This window comes from Erpetoichthys calabaricus, chromosome 18 (assembly GCF_900747795.2).
Source record: "Erpetoichthys calabaricus chromosome 18, fErpCal1.3, whole genome shotgun sequence".
In the NCBI taxonomy this organism is placed as follows: Eukaryota; Metazoa; Chordata; class Cladistia; order Polypteriformes; family Polypteridae; genus Erpetoichthys; species Erpetoichthys calabaricus.
In genome coordinates, this window is record NC_041411.2 from 26982800 (window position 1) to 27001596 (window position 18797).

Consider the following 18797-nt stretch of genomic DNA (forward strand, 5'->3'; position numbering starts at 1 on the left):
TCCAGTGGGCCTGTCACAAGAGTGTCTGCTGTGCATTGGCGGACAAGAGGTTTCAAGAATTTGAACTGCTCTGTGAAAAATTCTGAGTGCCACGAAACAAGTCTGCTTCACAACAAAGACCACAACAGCTTGAAGTCAAGAACAAATAAATAATATCCTGGCATGAACTAATGTGGGCAGCGGCTTCAACTGGTCCTGGATGCCAGCTTGTGGGTGCCCACCACAAAACCTCACAAATCCATTACTCCCCCCCCCCCCCCCCCCCCCCCCCCCCCCCCAACATCAAGCATGACTGCCAGCATCTTATCTTCAATAAAGCGTGCTGTAATTATAGAGGGGAAGCCAGCAGCAGCTTGTTGCATGCATCCTAGTTGGCTCGATCAAAGAATTGAATGTCAATCAACCTGCCCTCAATCTTCAAAGAGAACACTGAGAGCTCGGTCATTATGAGAAAGTCTTGAGAGTGTCAGATCAATGATGGATCTGCTGTATGTGCTTCAGGCACAGACACGGATCACACATACTGCTCGACACATGCCTCCTTTGAAGAAGCAGCAGCTTCTGAATGTGCGTACTCTCTGCTAGGTGGCCTTTATATGCTGTACATGAAAGCTCTTCATGCAGACAAATCTGCACTTTAGTGGACATTGACACTCATCTGTGTGAGGACGCAATCCTGCACAGGCAAGGCAAACTTCACCACTCACGGTGTGTATAAAAAGTATTCACCCCCTTGGAATTGTTATACAGCATTGAACCACAGTGGATTTAAGTTGGCTTTTTTGACCGTGATCAACAGAAAAAGACTCTTCATTGTCAATGTGAGTACAGCTCTCTGCAAAATGGTCTAAACTAATTACAAATAAAAGCAACAAATAACTGATCGCATACCTATTCATCCCCTTTAGAGTAACACATATAAGTTCTCATTGGTGCAGCCAACTGGTTTTAGAAGTTCAATGGAGACCACCGGTTTGGGATTTCAATTGAGTGTAAACTAAAAGCACCTGATGTGGAAGGTCCAACTTGTGGTGAGTCAGTATGGTGGCTTAATGTACACAAAGATGACAAAAGAACAATTGAAGCAACTCTGTGGAAAGCACAAGTCAGGGAATGGGGACAAGAAAATGTGGAAGTCACTGAATATCCCTTGGAGTCCAGCTAAGTCAGACTTTAGGAAATGGAAAGAGGATGGCATGGCTGCAAATCTGCCAAGAGCAGAAAAAACAGAGTGGTAATGTAAGAAAGAAGATGGTTAGAGAGGGAGTCCACCAACACACTGCTCAGAACTTTCAAGAAGTTACAAGCTAGAGTGTTTGAGAGTGTGCAGATGACAACTGTTTTCCCCAGTGCTTCTTCAGTCGCAGCTTTATGGAAAAGAGGCAAAGAGAAAAAAACACACATGACATCTCAGTTAGAGTTTGCCAGAAGGATCAAGGGAAACTATGAAGTCAACTGAAAGAAGGTTCTGTGATCTGAGCTTTTTGGCCATCAGAATAAATATCCTGTTTGAACACTGCACTGCATGTTATCAAAAACACCACAGTCCCACCATGAAGTGTGGTGGTGGTGGTATCAGGTTGCGGAGATGATTCTCTGCAGCAGGCACAATAAGGCTTGAGAGGGGGGAGCAGAAAAGGAACACAGCAAATTGCTGGGAACTTCTACAAGAAACTGGAACTTTGGGGGAATATTTGTTTTGCTGTAAGACAACAACCCCAAGCATAAAGCCAAAGCTGAACACGAATGGCTTCAAAAAAGCAATGTGAATGTCCTGGAGTGGCTGAGTCAGAGTCCTGACCTCAATCCAACTGAAAACTTGTGTCTGAACATGAAAAAAAAGCAACTGTTCATTCATGATGCTCCTGATAGAAACTGAGCAGTTTGAGTAGAGGAAAATCAGGAAAAATGGCAGCGTCCACACGTGCATTGCTGATATTGCACACAGACTCAAGGGTGTCATGGCTTCCAACGTGCATCTACTAAATACTGACATGGAGGGGGTGAATAGTGATGAGATCAGTTATTTATTACACAATTTTAGTCCACTTGCCCTCTCTATTTGTGTGGGGCAAATTTTGCAATCAATTTTTTACCCACTTTTACCGAACAGATTTCCTTCAAACTTTGCATGCATCCAGTGACAATCGGTTTAAATGATTCCAAAAAAAATTAACTTACAATTTGAAAATTCCTCCAACCATTAACCTACATACTTTAGTCATCTTTTACATGATGTGTCATTTTCTTTCCATAGTTAAGCTGGTTAAAAATTTCACTTTAACAAATCGATGCATTTTATTCAAAATAAATTTTTTATAGGCGCCCTATGATTTTATTTTGAGTCACATATGACCAACAATATCTTAGTACAAGAAAGAAATGTATTTTGTTCATTTTTTAGTGCATTTTTGAATAAAATCATGTCACTTTTTTATGCATTGTTTTTGCTTTTTATTAATTTAGACCACTTTGTTGAGATTTGTTTTCACTTTGACATTTCTGTTAATAAATGTCAAAAAAGCCCAGTTGAATCCACAGTGATTTAATGCAAACTTCCAAGGGGTAAATACTTTTTATGAACACTGTCTAAAGTGGTGAAGTATGCCATGCCTGTGAAGATGTGTGTCCTCACAAGGACAAGTGTGAGTGTCCGCAGATGGGGTCCATTGTAGAGTATGTCAGAGTGCACACCTGTCTACTCTGTCCTGCAGAGCTCTCGTGTATGTAAAGTACGCACACATTCTCAACAACACCTCAGCTCTTTATTCGGAGGAGGCGTGTGTCTAGCAGTATGTGTGATCTACTGTATGTCTGCATTACTTCTGCATGGCAGCCGGTATACCGGTGACTGCATGTGCACACTGAACATTGTCCCCTCTTCTGCCTCTCTCATTGCATGTACTAACATGGAGGACATTGAGTAAAAGCCACAATCTTGGCACTTTAAAAATTGTGAGGTGTTATATTAAGAGGTAATTATGTATAGTTTTGCATTGTACATTTACTGATTTGGTTGACGCCTTTATCCAAGGCAACTTATACAATTTATGACACAAATGATTGCATTTCTTTTTGGTTTTCCAATTGGAGTACAGGCACGTCGTGTCACTAACAGGATCTGAGCTCACACCCTCAGGGCTTGGCGTCCAACGCCTTAACCACTACACTGCACTGCCACTACTTTGCTTCAGGCTCGATATTGCTAATCACACCCATCATGATCAAGAGTTCTTCAATGCAGCTGAAATTCTTCCTATGCTAGAAGCAGGCTATGACTTTACAAGCTGTTCTTCTTCAGGCCCTTCTTCACACAGCCTGCTTCCTTCCTCATTTTATATTTCTGTGCTGGGATTACTTAAGGCTACTTAGTGTTAGACACATCGACAAAAGAATCCCTTTATTAATCCCAGATGATTTTGAGGGAAATTCCATATACAAGCAATAAGATTTTACAAGGGAAATCTTCATATATATAAAGGGTTTTTATAAGGGGAGCCTCATGTGGAAGCTGCATTATATGAAGAGGGGAACCCTCATATGAACCCTGGAGTATAGATCCGTATTAGGTTCAGGACGTTATTGGTGGAATCTTCACCCTACAAATAATGTATTATTAATTTTTTTATTCATTGGCATCTATCCTGACTGATTAGATAAAAGTCAGGAATCAGTCCTGGGCCATTACAGAGCACTCTCACACACCTACACCAAGTTAATCAGTCTAATCTGTAGACCTCTGGGATGTGAAACTATATTGGAATAAATCCACATGAATGCAAGGAGAGTGAAGTGGTAGATACAGGACAGGAGCCCAGGACTCCGTGAGGCGGCACAGTGCTGCCATTAGTCTAGAATATCTTTAGTGAAGCACCATACTGTAAGACTAATGTGAATGCCATATACTGAGCTCAGGATATTTTCAGGGAAATCCACATAATGCAACTAACATGCTTTCAGAGAAGCCCATCAAACTGTATCCCAGAAATTCTCGGAGGGAAATTAAATTGGAAGGAATTTACAACACAGCTCAAAGAAACTTTTGAGCGGCAGCCACAATATTCTTAATGACCTCCAGTGATTCCTTGTGTTTAGGCCTTGGCCACATCAGTTGAAAAAATGATTCACGCACGCAGTATGACATGTGAAAGTGGGAAAAGAACCAGGAGAAAAATAAACTGCTGAAGTACGTGGCTGTACTAAGCTTTTACTATTCTTCGTTTTGATTATCCTGATAATGCAGATTTGTATTCCAAGCTTTAGCTAATGTGAGGTCATAACAAATAGAAAACACAGATCTGATGAGGAGCCAACACAGATCGTTTCATTAAGTCTTTTTGTTTTTGTAACCTTGGTGCAATCAGGCAAGTGGTGACAGACTAAATATCTGAACATCCATAACACAGAAAGCAGAGTAAAATAAAATGCAGATCTTCTTATGCTTCTCACTGAAACATGATGTCATGAAATCCTTAACAATGAGCTCATAAGGCTAACTCAGAATGTGAGATGTAGACCACCACTCTGTGCTACTGCCATTCCCTGCGGCGCCATTGGGGGCTTATGGTGCTCTAATCCTTTCAATCTCCCTAAGGTGAGGGCATTAAGGATTTCTTTTGAGGCAAGAGGGTCAAAGGTCTTCCTTTATTCTTCCCAAAGCATTCTTTTTAGTTAATAAATGTTAATAACAATTGTTTAAGAATTTGAACACACTGCCGCTGACCTCAACAGGAGAAACAAATTAGAAAACAGAGAGATGTATGGCTGCTGCAGTGGGTGAGATGTCTTGGACATCGGCTGTGACTAGTGGTGATTTGTTTCACGCATGGTTTCATGAATAAAATGTGACTTCACAAATGTGAAATGCAAAATACACTAAAATGAGGTTTTGGGTGGTTTTTGGGCTCCCTAAGAGTTATTCCACAGTATCTTTCCACAGCTAACCTCCAATGCCTCCATGATCTTCCACGGCTCCTTCCAAACACCTCCACATGTGTAGTACTTGCCCAGAAATTCATGTCAAATTCACACCACTGGGTTACGCATTCACCATTTAATTCCGTCAACTTCATAAACTGATCCCAAGCTTGGATCTTTCTTCAGGCTCACTAAAGTTCACGTAACATCTGAGCAGCACAGAAGTTCTTTCAAAGCGCTCACAGCAGTATTTCCCAACTTTTGTGGTGTTACAACCCAGTTTTTGACATGCTAGTGTCTTTGTGACCCACCCATGTCCCCCCTGTGAATTTACCCCAACACATTGTGGTAGGTTCTTTTTCTCCATGAATTTAGCGTGGACCACCGGGTCCAATTCAATGAATTTAACAGACCCAACCTTCCCAATCTGTGAACTTACCACAACCCACCTTCACCCTCATCAAAGCGGGATGGTGCAGTCACCAGAGCATCAGATGAATCAAGTGCGATTATCAATGATTTCCTCCTTGGTGAATTGAGTACAATCATCAGAGATGGGGTTGGGGTGGTCATCCAGGATTGTCTGTGATCCACCTACTGCTGCTGTGAATCGATCCTAAGAGTGGTGAGGGGAGTGGGGTTTTAGCCGCAGCCCTCAGTTTGGAAATGCTGGCTTACAGGTAATTGATATTTAGTTGAGCCCTTCACCAGTTTTAGCCATGCTTTTACAATGGCAAAAGATGTTGCAGATGAGATGAAAATACAGGCACTAATGGTACACATTTTACTTGTATCAAAGCTCATTTGTTTTCTCCAATCATTTGGCAATGCAATAGCCAAAGTTTTGATGTAAAATTAATTTTGTGGCAATCATTTCACTCCGGTGGTGCAGTGGGTAGCGCTGCTGCCTCGCAGTTGGGAGACCTGAGGACCTGGGTTCACTTCCCGGGTCCTCCCTGCGTGGAGTTTGCATGTTCTCCCTATGTCTGCATGGGTTTCCTCCGGGCGCTCCGGTTTCCTCCCACAGTCCAAAGACATGCAGGTTAGGTGGATTGGCGATTTTAAATTGGCCCTAGTGGGTGTGTTTGTATGTGTGTCCTGCGGTAGTTTGGCACCCTGCCTGGGATTGGTTCCTGCCTTGTGCCCTGTGTTGGCTGGGATTGGCTCCAGCAGACCCCCGTGACCCTGTGTTTGGATTCAGCGGGTTGGCAAATGGATGGATGGATCATTTCACTCCTCATTAGCTGTGACTAGTGTGCAAAATGATTCCCACAAAATTGAGTTTACAGTGAAAGTCAACTTAATTTCTTATCAACCTTGTGCCACTGACACAAGAAGAAAGGCGTTTATTTAATGTTTGCAACCATCTTCATGCATTTATTTCAAATGCATTGCCTGTCATCTAGCATTGAAATACAGTTCTCTAGTAAAAAAAAAAAATCACCGGACTCTTTTATTGTCATGTGGTATGTTTTTTTAGTGGTAAGAAGACGCTCACCATAGTTTGCTGACTGCAATCCTAAAGATGAATCAGAGACAGAAATGAAACTCAGAGCTCTACATCACATGCAGCATGAATCAAGAAACAAGAAAGGGTGGTTGCTACGTCATGGCTTGGATAATGGAGTGCACAAATGGCTTTCTGTATAGTGGGTTTTTCTGTGGAGAAAACACAATGTGTACAATGGGAAAAGCTGACATATGGCCTCACTTTTGGCTATGTCAGTATTGTGATGACCTTTCGAATAAGACACACAGTTGCCACTTCCCTGGAGGAATCTTCAAAATGTTGACTAACTTTTTCTTTGGTGTTCCACTAACACTTCCAAAATAATAAAAGCAGGTAGCTTTCTGCTTGTCTGCCTCCTCCTCCTTTTTAACAATTTGCTCCCTTCTGACCCTGATCCTGTCACTAAGCTCTCTCCAAGGAGGTGACACAAAGTGCTTTCCCCCAAGACTCCAGCCCCCTAACCCTGCTTCCATTCTCCATAGCCCATGTAGTAGCGAGATACATCACAGTATCTTTGGATACTCTTTTAAATCTCATTCTTACAAGATAGGGCAGGGGATGTTTAAATAAATCCATTAAACAGTATATCGCCATCATACATAAGTCAAATTCAGCGGGTTAGGCACTAGATGCAGCACAGAGACCAGCCCAGGACAAGGTGCCGGTTCTTCACAGGCACATATTTACACTCAGAGTCTAACAATTATAATGTTGCTTGCTTTACTAATATGTAATGTTTGCATTGTGCTAAACATTGAAGGCAGTTAAAAAAAAAACCTGATGTAAAGACTGGATAACCCTGCACATTTCTTTAGATGTGTGATTTCTGTCAAAATTACCCCCAGATTAATGAGAAGAATGAGAGCAGATCAAAGACCAGTTTAAGGACTCAGAATATAATTCTGATACAATAGAAAGACAGCCAGGCAGAACTTTGGTTACTAGCGTAAAGCAAGTTGTAGTCATCAAACAGTCCCCAAGAGTGTGTGATGAGGAGTGAGCACAGCTCCTTTAAATTGCATCTTAAAGAAGTGAAATCTGTCTTTTAAAAAATGTTGTTAAGCCACAAAAGACGTAGTTTGCATGATAAAAGCGCAGTTAAGTAAAGGTGAATCTGCAGCATCTCATTTGAGCTCAATCATATATGCAAAGCCATTTGTGGAGACTCAGTATTGCCTCTTTATTACTAAACATGATTTCTAATTCTATCTAAAATAAGAAAGACACAAATTAACAAAGCACCAACAGTTTTATATTCATTAAAGGTGAAAGTGTAACTTTAAATTTTATAAAGGGACTTCTTTCATGACCAATTTGATCTTTCCATAGAAGTGGACCAAAAAGATTAATATTGTACTAAAGTGAGGAAGAAGATTTTATGGACAAAAAAAGAAACCAGGACAGATTAGGGGTCAATATACAAAGTTAGAAACTAAAAAAAGGAGTAGATAAGCTTAGAGAAGTGAACAGAGCAAAGTTAAATCATCCTTAAAAATAAATTGCCAGAGAATAATAAATTGTCTCTGGTAAACAGCTCCACCTTACATTATAAGTTTATTATTTATTTAAAGAACTTTTGTAGAAAGCAAAATTTCCCCGGGAACAAATACTAAAAAAGTCTATCTATCTATCTATCTATCTATCTATCTATCTATCTATCTATCTATCTATCTATCTATCTATCTATCTATCTATCTATCTATCTATCTATCTATCTATCTATCTATCTATCTACATGAGAGATAACTGACACATGTACACATAGCAAATACACAGCCATGCCCCCTCAGAATTTGTATTTTCATAGTAACAAAATTCAATATGGTGCAGCAATTATGCCATCAGCATGCAATGCAAAAATGGCATCAAAATAACTTGTAAAACAATTACACTTTATTGTTTTCAAGCATATTATGATAGGTTCACTCACATATTTGACTACTTGGAATTAGCAGTGCTGTCACTCATACAGTATATAACAGCATAACTGCACACACTTCCACATGTGCACTCAGAGATCTGGAATGTACTTACTCGGTCAAAGACAGCAGTATTAATAAAAGCACAGCGGGGGTGAAATGCTCCCGTGCCACACATGTACAGATGGGTCTGATTAAAAGGGTGCAGGACCCTAATGAAGTTAGCACAGTCCATCTGGAAAGGAAAAGAAAAAAATTACAGATATACACATTAATGTGTTTATTGTTAATTCATGCTTAATGAAAATGTGGCTTGGAGGAGGTTACCATGCAGAACTGGGGTGTACAGAAGTGCTTTCTGGGAAAGGTGACATATCACGGAGAGGACTTTCTGAACACAAAAAATGTAACATTAAAAGAGTTTCTCTGTGAACCTGGAAAAGTTTCCAAGTCTTTCAAAGGTAGGAGAAGGTGTCTATAATCTGTGTAGTGTGAATGAGAAGAGTTTTACTTCAATATAGCTTGTAATGGGAAGTGTTTCCCACTATATGTAATGAAAGGTAACTTGGAGCAGTTTCTTATGGTAAATGAGAAATTTAGCCACCACAGCTGAGGTGCAAGTCTGAGGATTTTCCCAATATTAGTATTATGTAACTGAAAGAAGTATTCTATTTTGTCTAAGATATAACCAGAATGAGTCTTTCAAAGAACTGGAAGATGGTATCCAGCACTGCTTGGCTGTCCATGAAAAGACCTGCAATGTAGAAATGAATTGCAATTGGAAGAAACTTTTAACTGCAAAGGTGTAATTGTGAGAGCCCTTACAGTGGTAAAGTATGATAGATAGATAGATAGATAGATAGATAGATAGATAGATAGATAGATAGATAGATAGATAGATAGATAGATAGATAGATAGATAGATAGATAGATAGATAGATAGATAGATAGATAGATAGATAGATACATAGATAGATACATAGATAGATAGATACTTTATTAATCCCAAGGGGAAATTCACATTAATTGGAGGGCTATACTGGTACAGATAGGGTTTAAGTGGCAGGGACATACTGATCTAGCAAAGAAACAGCAGCTAAATGTATTAGAAAGGTGTTTTCAAGTAATAATGAGATATATTAGGAATATATTAGTACTCTGTTTCATTTTTTGATATTATCCATATCTATATTTATTGTTATTGTGATCATCACATTATCATTTTCTAAATTTGCTTTTCTATTGGAGTCAAGATCATTTAACTTATTAACATTATATACAAGTTTATCAACAAAACTGAGATTGTAAATGGGAGGAGTCTGTCAGTATAACATGTATAAATGGGAGGAGTTTATCTACGTAACTGATATATAAGTGGGAGGCATTTATTAACATAACTGATGTGTAAGTGGGAGGAGTTTATGAATATAACTGACGTGTATGTGGGAGGAGTATGTCAGGATAACAGGTGTAAATGGGAGGAGTTTATCAACATAACTGATGTGTAAGTGGGAGGAGTTGACTAACATAACAGGTGAAGGTAGGAGCAGTTTACTAATTTTACTGAGGACTGAGATGCAAGTGGGAGTAGCTTAGCAATATAGCTTAGATGAAAGCAGAAAGAGTTTCCCAGTACAGCTAAGGCTTAAACACAAAGTACCTCTTAGAGTAAATGAATATAATAAGAAATTTTTCAGTAAAGCTGAAGTGTAAATCAGAGGAGTTTCCGAGTACAATTTATAACATGCAGTTAGAAAGGCAGACCAGCATGGATGAGATATAGTGGAAGGATATATTGTGGTACTGACATACAGTAAGGGCACAGCCTGTGTTTTGAAAGCCCTCATTAAAAGTCCTTGAATCACTCTATCTCAGTATCAAGCTGGAGCTTCTGTCTTTTCGTAAGACAAATGCATCCCTCTTTCTTCAGACATTCCAAGAAAAGCAGAAACCAACCTCTGGGTCTTTCCCTGCCATCTTACATTCTTCAATGCGGTCTGATGTGGCTGGCCAATACAGCTGCAGAAAGACAAAAAAAGACTTCTCAGCAGGGAGTAAGACTGGTCTATGGCAATCAATTCAAATGAATCCTAAGAACTTGAAACCAGTATGGAAGATGTTAAACAGTCACGGTTAAATGAGTAATACATTTCTCCCCATACCACTAGTAAAGTGTAGGCTTATTGTATATTTTTGAAAAATCCAAGCTCTCCATTAGCTTAAACCCTAGTGGGTTAGATGAATTTAACATGTGTGTGGCATTCCCCTCCCTTCTTTGACTCTATCATTTAACAAAAAAATTACAAAAAAAAAATCGATGCCACAATTATTTCTGTATTTGGAGAGGCAGGACAGAATCGGGATAAAACTCTGAGCCAGTAGTAGGACTCAGATCAGCAGTCTTAAACTTTTGTTCCCTGAGCCAAGGATACCTGAGTATCTGAAGTGAGCCTCACAGATACAAAAACAGGGTGAACCAAAAAGCTGAGTGAAATGAGCATTCAATAAATAAATATTCATGTAATACTACTATTATGAACAGTGGATGACAAAGCAGGTCCCAACAAAGCCACATAATCCTTCAGCAGCTTGTTATTCTGGGACCTCAGTTTGACAAGGCTTAAGTTACTTATACAAACAGTACAATAATCAAATTACTTATAATGTGTGCCCTTCAGAAGATGTCATTTGTTTGTGCAGCTGCCTTGTTCAACAGCTTTGAACTCAAACTGCATTTGCAGAGACATTCATATTGAGGTGAAAGAGAGAACAATAGAAAATGAGCGAAAAACAGAATAGGGAAAATAAAGCAGGAAAGAACAAAACAGGAAACCACGAGTAAAAATATGATTACAAAAACACAACAGAATGATACATGAGAACGAGGAGGAACATTAGGGTACTCAGTTTCCTAGGTCCAAAGTAGACAACAGATTGATAGTTGAACTTGCGGCCTTCACTGTCATCTTTAATTGCTTTGTAATGAAGTAGCCTGATTCAATGGCATGAGCAGGAGATCTGCCTTCCCCTGTCCATTGCACACTTACTTTAAACACTCTTTGACAGAATTGCCTGAAGAGTCTCAGTTGAAGAGATGGGCGGTTCTGCCTTCCCAACAAAGTCTTCAAATGTGATTTGTCATGACAAAATAATTCATGAGCCCGTCTAGAGAAATGTCCACTACTGTCTACCATATGTCTACCATATGTAGTATTTGAGAATCCTCTAACAGAACAGTCTGAGCCTTCACATGAAAGGTGGACTGTGCTGTCTACCTCAGGTAAGTTTTACTCATCCTTCAACAGCACAGTAGTCAGGACACTTGGTCTTAAAAATCCAATATGAGCTCTTGAGTAGTTTGGATGGCCCACACTATTCAGGATCATTTGATCGAATTTATAGATACCAACACTGAAATATCAGAGATGACCATTTCTAGTCTAAACCGTGGATTTCCTTTAGCTGAATAAAGCAATAAAGGACTGAAGTGGAGAGATTTCCTGTACTGAAACCCTCTACAGCTTATAAATCTCTTTTGACGTGACAAACTACTAAAATCCCGAGCAGAAGAAATGACAGGCAATGCTTAAATCAGATCTCCAGTTATCCTTTAAAAGGAGCCTGATTCACTGAAATGGTCTCCACTGTCTACCATGGGTAGTGTTTTAGAGTCTTCTAATAAAGCAGCCTGGCTCAAGGGCCTGAACAAAAAAGATGACCCTTTATTATCCAGTATCTAAAAGTCCTCCCCCCTATCTCTATAGTCAGCTGCATTATTCATTTCACAAAGTCTTCAGGTTCATATTGACAGGACACCCTAATGACCCTGAGCTGAGCTGTACACTGTAACAAGACCCATACCGTATATGAAAGGGCCTCATTCTTTGAGACAGCCTCCTCTGGATTGCTTTGACAGGAGCCCGACTAAGATTAATGGTCTACGCCAGATAAGTCTGAAACATTCTTAGATAGCCTGAGCAGGATTCAGCACCATGTAGTTCTCAAGATTTCAGGACAAAATAAGTTATGATGTGGTCTGGAAGATACAGCCTTCTATCTAAATGTTAAATGTTGCTCTCACATGATGGTCTGGTAAAATGGACTGTTGTGGAGATACGGCCTGCACTGTCTACACTGGGATCTGCAAAGTCAGTCCTGGCGGGCTGTAGTGGCTACAGGTTTGTATTCCAACTCATTCAATAATTGCTGTTGAAGGGCGTATTCATCAAGCTACATTTGTAAGTCTCGTATTAGTTGTCTCACTTGTTTACATTCCAAACCTTTCATTTCTTATTTTAGTCTTGTTAGTAATAAGATCCAAATGACAAAAGGAACCATCAATTCTCCATCTAAGCTGTTTCAACTTAGACCAACCTATGTGTGTGTTCATCATAAACTACGGTATCGGGTTTAATAAAACATGTGGATGAAAACTAAAGAGAATAAAGTAAAGGACTGAGGATTACTCATTCACTTCAGGCTGCAAGTCTCTCGGATGACATTTTTGGAAGATAAAAACTCAACCATAGAAGGATGACCTGACATGGCAGAAAGAATGTCAATGTCAGTGTCAATTTATTTATATAGCACATTTAAAACAACATAGGCATGCTGTGGCCAAAGTGCTTTACAATAAAAGAAGAAAAAAATCAAACAATTAACATAAATAACATAAATAGATATGAAATAAATGAACATAAATAAAATAAATAATAAATAGAAATAAGATTACATAATCACAATGAGGAAACCATAAGTATTACTGAAGGTCACGGAAAGCAAGTGAATAGAAAGGAGTCTTTAATCTTGTTTTGAACAGTTCAATTGTAGATGACTCCTTTATGTAATGAGGTAAAGAGTTCCACAGGCGAGGAGCAGCAGCTGCAAAAGCCCTGTCTGTCCTCCTTAGTTTTACACTTGGTACGAGGGACAACAAGAGACAACTGACCAAAAGATCTAAACCTTCTAGATGGCTGGTGTAAAGCACACAATTCAGATAAATAGGCAGGAGCAAGCCCATGTAAAGATTTAAAAACTAGCAACAGGATTTTAAAATCAATTCAAAAACTGACAGGCAGCCAGTGTAAAGAAGCTAATATTGGAGAAACAGAATCAGACTTTCTTGCCCCTACCAGAAAGTGAACATCAGCATTCTGGATCAACTGTAACCTGCGTATCAGGGATTTGCTAATCCCAGAATAGAGCGAGTTGCAGTAATCAAGGCAAGAAAAGATAAAAGCATGAGTAGCTTTCTCAAGATCCCTAGAAGATAAAAAGGCTTGATCTTACCTAAAAGACGAAGCAGGAAAAAGCAACTCTTGACTACAGAATTAATCTGTTTCTCAAAAGAGAGGTTACTGTCAAAAATAGCACCAAGATTGAGGACTTGAGGTTTGCAAAAGACAGAGAAAGAGCCGAGAAGTCCAAGACCAATTTGGGCTTTAGCTGATGGACCCACTATAAGCACCACTGTTTTATTTTGATTCAGATCAAGAAAATTATTAACACTAACAAGACATAAAATTTATTAAAATGTATTATTGGTAAGAATTAGTTTGTAAGCAAGAAGTCAGATTTGAAAAAATGCCTGAAGCAACTACAGCCCTCCAGGACTGACTTTCCATACCCCTGGTGTAAACTATCTAAGTTTCAAGAGTCCATTGGCGGGGCAAGGTAAGATAAGACAAGATAAGATAAGATGTGATAAGGTAAGACAAGGAAAGAGAAAATAAGGCAAGATAAGACAAGCTGAGATAAGATGAGAAAAGATAAGACAAGACAAGAGAGGATAAGGTAAGACAAGAAAAGATAAGACAAGAGATGACAAGGTAAGACAAGACAAGATGAGACGAGATAAGATACGGTAAGAGGAGATCTTCACATTTACTTTGACCGGGTAATCTTACAACAGAGCCTGGATATGAGACCCATCATGTACAGAGTTCTTTGACTGAGAAATCCAAGCAAGAAAGAAAAGAAATGCAGCCTGATCGACTCTTCCGATATGTATCCAGTGTCATATTCTTAAGTATTTCAAAACCACCAAATGATCCAGGTGTCTCACCCAAACAGATCACTTGCTCTGCACAGTTCACTATAGGTATCTGACAAGACAAACATTTTGTGACCAATAAGGGGTACCCCAGACCCTCAGTCTGCAGACAACAGTGCACAATCACAATCAAGGGTTCAAATAAAGTATGTTTTTATTATACAAAGTACCTTTCTCAGGTTCTTCTTTCAAAGCACAAGTAATCCCAACCAAAGGCACAATTCCAATTCCTTACCTCCAGTTTCATACAGGCAAGCCTTGTCCCTTACCTGCTGACTCTAACTCCCCAAGTGAGTTGAGATGACCCCTTTAATTAGGGACCTGGAAGTACATCCAGTGATAGGACATTGTCCAAAGGAAGCGCTTTCAGGTCAGGTGGAAGCCTCCCATAATGGGGATAGTCATTCTCTGTAGCTCCCCCTCGAGGCACCCAATAAAACCAAACAGGATTGTCTAATTAGACTGCGGTTCCCAATATGGACTATGAGAGTGTGCATGGGTGTACCAGTACAGGACTGCTGCCACCTAGTGTGTCAGGGAACATACAGCCTTGATATGCTGTCTCCTCCAATCCTTCCATTTCACTGGCCTATTGCATGGGTAATGGTCCTCTCTCCAACCCAGCCAGAATGCCAGTCCATCCATATCATCATCCTGGCTGAGACAGGGTAAGGGGTTCATCCCAGCTAGGATGCCAGTCTATCCATGCCATCCTTCATAGTTTACATGATCCTGATTAGGAGCATTAGAATGTATGCACTTTCCCACATAAGCTTTAAACTGTTTTAAATAAAAACATCTTGATATGAACATCATGATGGCCAGCACTGCCTTCTTTCTATAATATCAATAGATGGCCTGAGAAGGGGTGATGGCCTACACTGCAATCTTCTTATAATATCTATAGGTGGCCTGAGCAGGCATAATGGTCTACACTGTCTTCTTCCTATAATATCTATAGGTGGCCTGAGAAGGGGTGGTGGCCTGTATTGCCTTCCTTCTTTAATATTATAACGCCCTTTGGACAGGAAAACCTAACACAAGTTGGGGAGATGCTCTGTTGCTCCTCGTACCCGTGTCACATTACCTTTGATGGGTAAGAAAACTTGGATACAGATGTCAATATTGAAGGGAAGGTCTACATTGCCTTTCTAAGCTGAAAGTTAAAACAGTTAAATAAAGCACAGCTCCGTTTCATGTGTCAAGGCACTATATAAATATTGCTATTGCTCAGAGTAAATGAAGAATCATGGTAAGCACTTGAAAGTAGAAAATTTGTTTGGCTGACCTCACTACACCGTTTCACTCTTATGTTTGTTAGTGTGGTTACACAAACCACCGTGTCGTTCAGTACACAGGGAGTGCTTTGGTCGCATTGTATTTATTTTAAAGAGACTAAACCAAGCGGCAACATAAAGCCGTGAACGACATGCCCTTAGTAATCATTTTGTATATTTACTTGTACCAACTCGGCAAGCGTTCATTGTGATCTGCAGCTTTACACATGTTTAAAGAATAAAAATAAAAACAAACACAGGCTTAATTAAAGACTCTCCACGGGAAGGCTGTAATAATTACGGGCCAGCAGCTCAACAGTTGTGGTAATTATAGGGGAGCGGGAAAGGGAGGTTCAGAAATTAGACGGGTGGTACAGCCCCACACTAACATATAGGGTCAGCCTATATTTAGAAAATAATGTATAGCACCACATCATAGACTGAGACGTGACCCCCGCTGAGTGACCCGGACAGTGTTCCCAGTGGCTTCTGGGTCAAAGGGCTAAGCCTCAGATATCATTCTAGGCTCTTCCACAGTTCTCCATTGCTCTCACAGAAGTGGATGTAAATCATGCTGTCTCCATTGGTTTTACAGAACTTTAATCTTACAACTAACCCTAGTTCACCTTTTCCTTCCTAATGGGATGGCTTCTGCATGAACCCCTTCATACGTGGCATAAAGAAATAAACTGTCTTCCCTTTTCACCTTTGAATTGGTCATCTTATTCTCACAGCATCCCTCCCCAGTCATATCCACAGTGACGTTCAGTTTTTGAGATTCTCTAATTGAGGAAGGTTAGGGTGTCCCATGACAGATAACCTGGATCTGGGGGTGTCCTTTTCTGACTTTCTTTGACTGCTGGCCGCTCAGATGATCCCTTGGGTGTGCTGGCACATTGAAGCTGCACGTACAGCCAAGGCAGTCATCAGATGAGGGAGCTTAAACGAGTTCACGTGGTGCAAGCTGGTCTGAAGTCGAAAGGACAAGTCCTTCCTGCCTCCAAGAGGCCAGTGTTGCTTAATGGGCCACTAATTAGATGCAATTTGGGCCCAATTAGAACTCCCTAACCCTGGGTGGGAGAAGCTATCTGGAATCTCCACACACAAAGATTTGGATGGGGGAAGGGGTGGAGTGCCTTGTTAGTTATGATGTGTCACTGAGGGTCCGGCCACAGGCCCTTCACCCTAGTGATTTAGAGATTGCTTTGTTTTGTTTTTTTGTTTTTTACAATTGTAGACACAAATGAATGAGGACTGGAAAAGGTTACAAGGATCAAGCACTACACAGTACATGTTGGTGATGAAAATGAGCTGTGAAAATCTCCACTTCCTTGAACAATAATCAGGCCACTCTTTGCTGGTTCCTCTTCTGTTTATTCTTGTTGCAATGAGAAGTCAAGCAAAATGACACCTTTAATTGAACTAAAAAGATCACAGTATGGCAGCTTTCAAGGCCCCTTCTGCAGGCAAGATTAACTTCTCATTGTATCCTTAACAGCTAACACGGTACAACACCCTGTTGTTGAAAGCAAACAGGCATACCTTCTTCACGCCAAGGCTGATGTTGTCAAGATTGGTGGAGACCAGGTGGTCTTTGGTGGCTGCATACAACTTCCTATTGTCTTCATCCATAAGGATTGAGTGCAAATCCCCAGCTCTGAAGAGCAAAGGCACAATCCGCTGGTTGTGGACATTGTCTGCAAGTACACAAGCAAAGAAGAACCCTTTAGAAAATGTAAAACAAAAAACTGTGGTCAAGGCTGCAGGGTCTTCGGACCCCTTTCGCTTTTTAATCTTTATTTTAAAAATAAAAATTCAAAAGTTATAGTCAATTGCAGACTTTATTTTAAAGGATGAGCACACCGACTCCATAGATAAAGAAAAACTGAGCAAAATCATCATGCAGATCAACACATTCATCCACAATTAAAACTACTAACTACAAAAAAGGTGTCATTGATGTGGACCCCCAAGTACTTGTAGGAATGCACCGCCTCTGCATCCACTCCTTGAATAGTCAAATAGTCTCTTTGGTGTAGTGAAAGTCAATAAGCTAATTAAAAGGGCAGGATAATTTATGGGACACACTCTGGACATCCTGGAGGTTGTAGCACAGAAGAGAATTCAAACAAAACTGAGTGTCATTATGAGCAATGCTGAACATCCTCTCTCTGACACACTAACACTGAGGATTTTCAGCTTACAAATAATTCAGCAGAATTGTGTCAGGAAATGATATATGGGCTCCTGCATAATGCCTCATTGGGACCGTAACTGTCAGAAGTGTTCTTTCATTTTAATTTTGTTCATTTTCATTCATTCTGGTGTGTGTTCACACAATATTGTGTAATGTATATATACATATATATATATATATATATATATATATATATATATATATATATACAGTGGCCCCTTGACTTACGAACTCAATTCGTTCGCGAGGGCTGGTTGTAACTCAAGTTGGTTGTAAGTCAAGACTATTTTTCCCATAAGAAACAATGGAAATACCCATAATGCGTTCCGAACCTCCCACTGCAACACTTACTTAACCTTTTCATAATAAAAAAAGGGTTGTATAATGTGCATAATTTACCAAAACACCAATAATTTTTCTAATGTACTAACCAAAAAGTAATAAGAAGTGCCTAGCCTACCAGAAACAACAATTTCATACTGTACTCACCATTTAATTTGACATCTTTGGGCTGCAGGAAGGGAGGAGGATGATAATGAAACTGAAGGCTTTTTAAAGGCTTTCTTTAACTTGCGCTCAGGCATTTGCAATCATTTCAATAGCTTCTTTTGCGTTAATTTTAATCTCCTCCTGCCTACAAGTTATTCTGACGAGAATTTTTCTCAGCATTTCCTTGCGATGATACAAGGAACTGTTTCTGAACTCTTCTGAAACCCCCCCCCCCCCCTCAATGGGAACGACATGCTGAAGTGCGTGCTGAAGTGCGATTGCCGCGACTGTGGAAGCTTGCTTGTCCATTGCCGGGCAGGGATATCACATGCATATCACCCATCGATATCTTTTCTGTTTGCTTTGGCTGGGAGACTCAGCACAGCTTTAAGCCGGCTGTTGCCCCAGCAACAGATAAACAGTCTTCCATACGGAG

At 40.0% G+C, this 18797-nt stretch overlaps 1 protein-coding gene across 2 annotated transcripts in view; it reads right to left on the bottom strand.

Moving 5' to 3' along the window:
* Nucleotides 1–18797, bottom strand: part of sema3h (sema domain, immunoglobulin domain (Ig), short basic domain, secreted, (semaphorin) 3H) — a 107657-nt gene that overhangs the window by 52352 nt on the left and 36508 nt on the right. For both annotated transcript variants that reach the window (XM_051921397.1, XM_028825013.2), the window contains exons 2-4: nucleotides 17218–17372; nucleotides 10303–10365; nucleotides 8462–8581 (exon numbers count right to left, since the gene is read on the bottom strand). In XM_051921397.1, the coding sequence (XP_051777357.1) occupies nucleotides 8462–8581; nucleotides 10303–10365; nucleotides 17218–17372 (338 nt within the window). The remainder of the gene's footprint in view (nucleotides 1–8461; nucleotides 8582–10302; nucleotides 10366–17217; nucleotides 17373–18797) is intronic.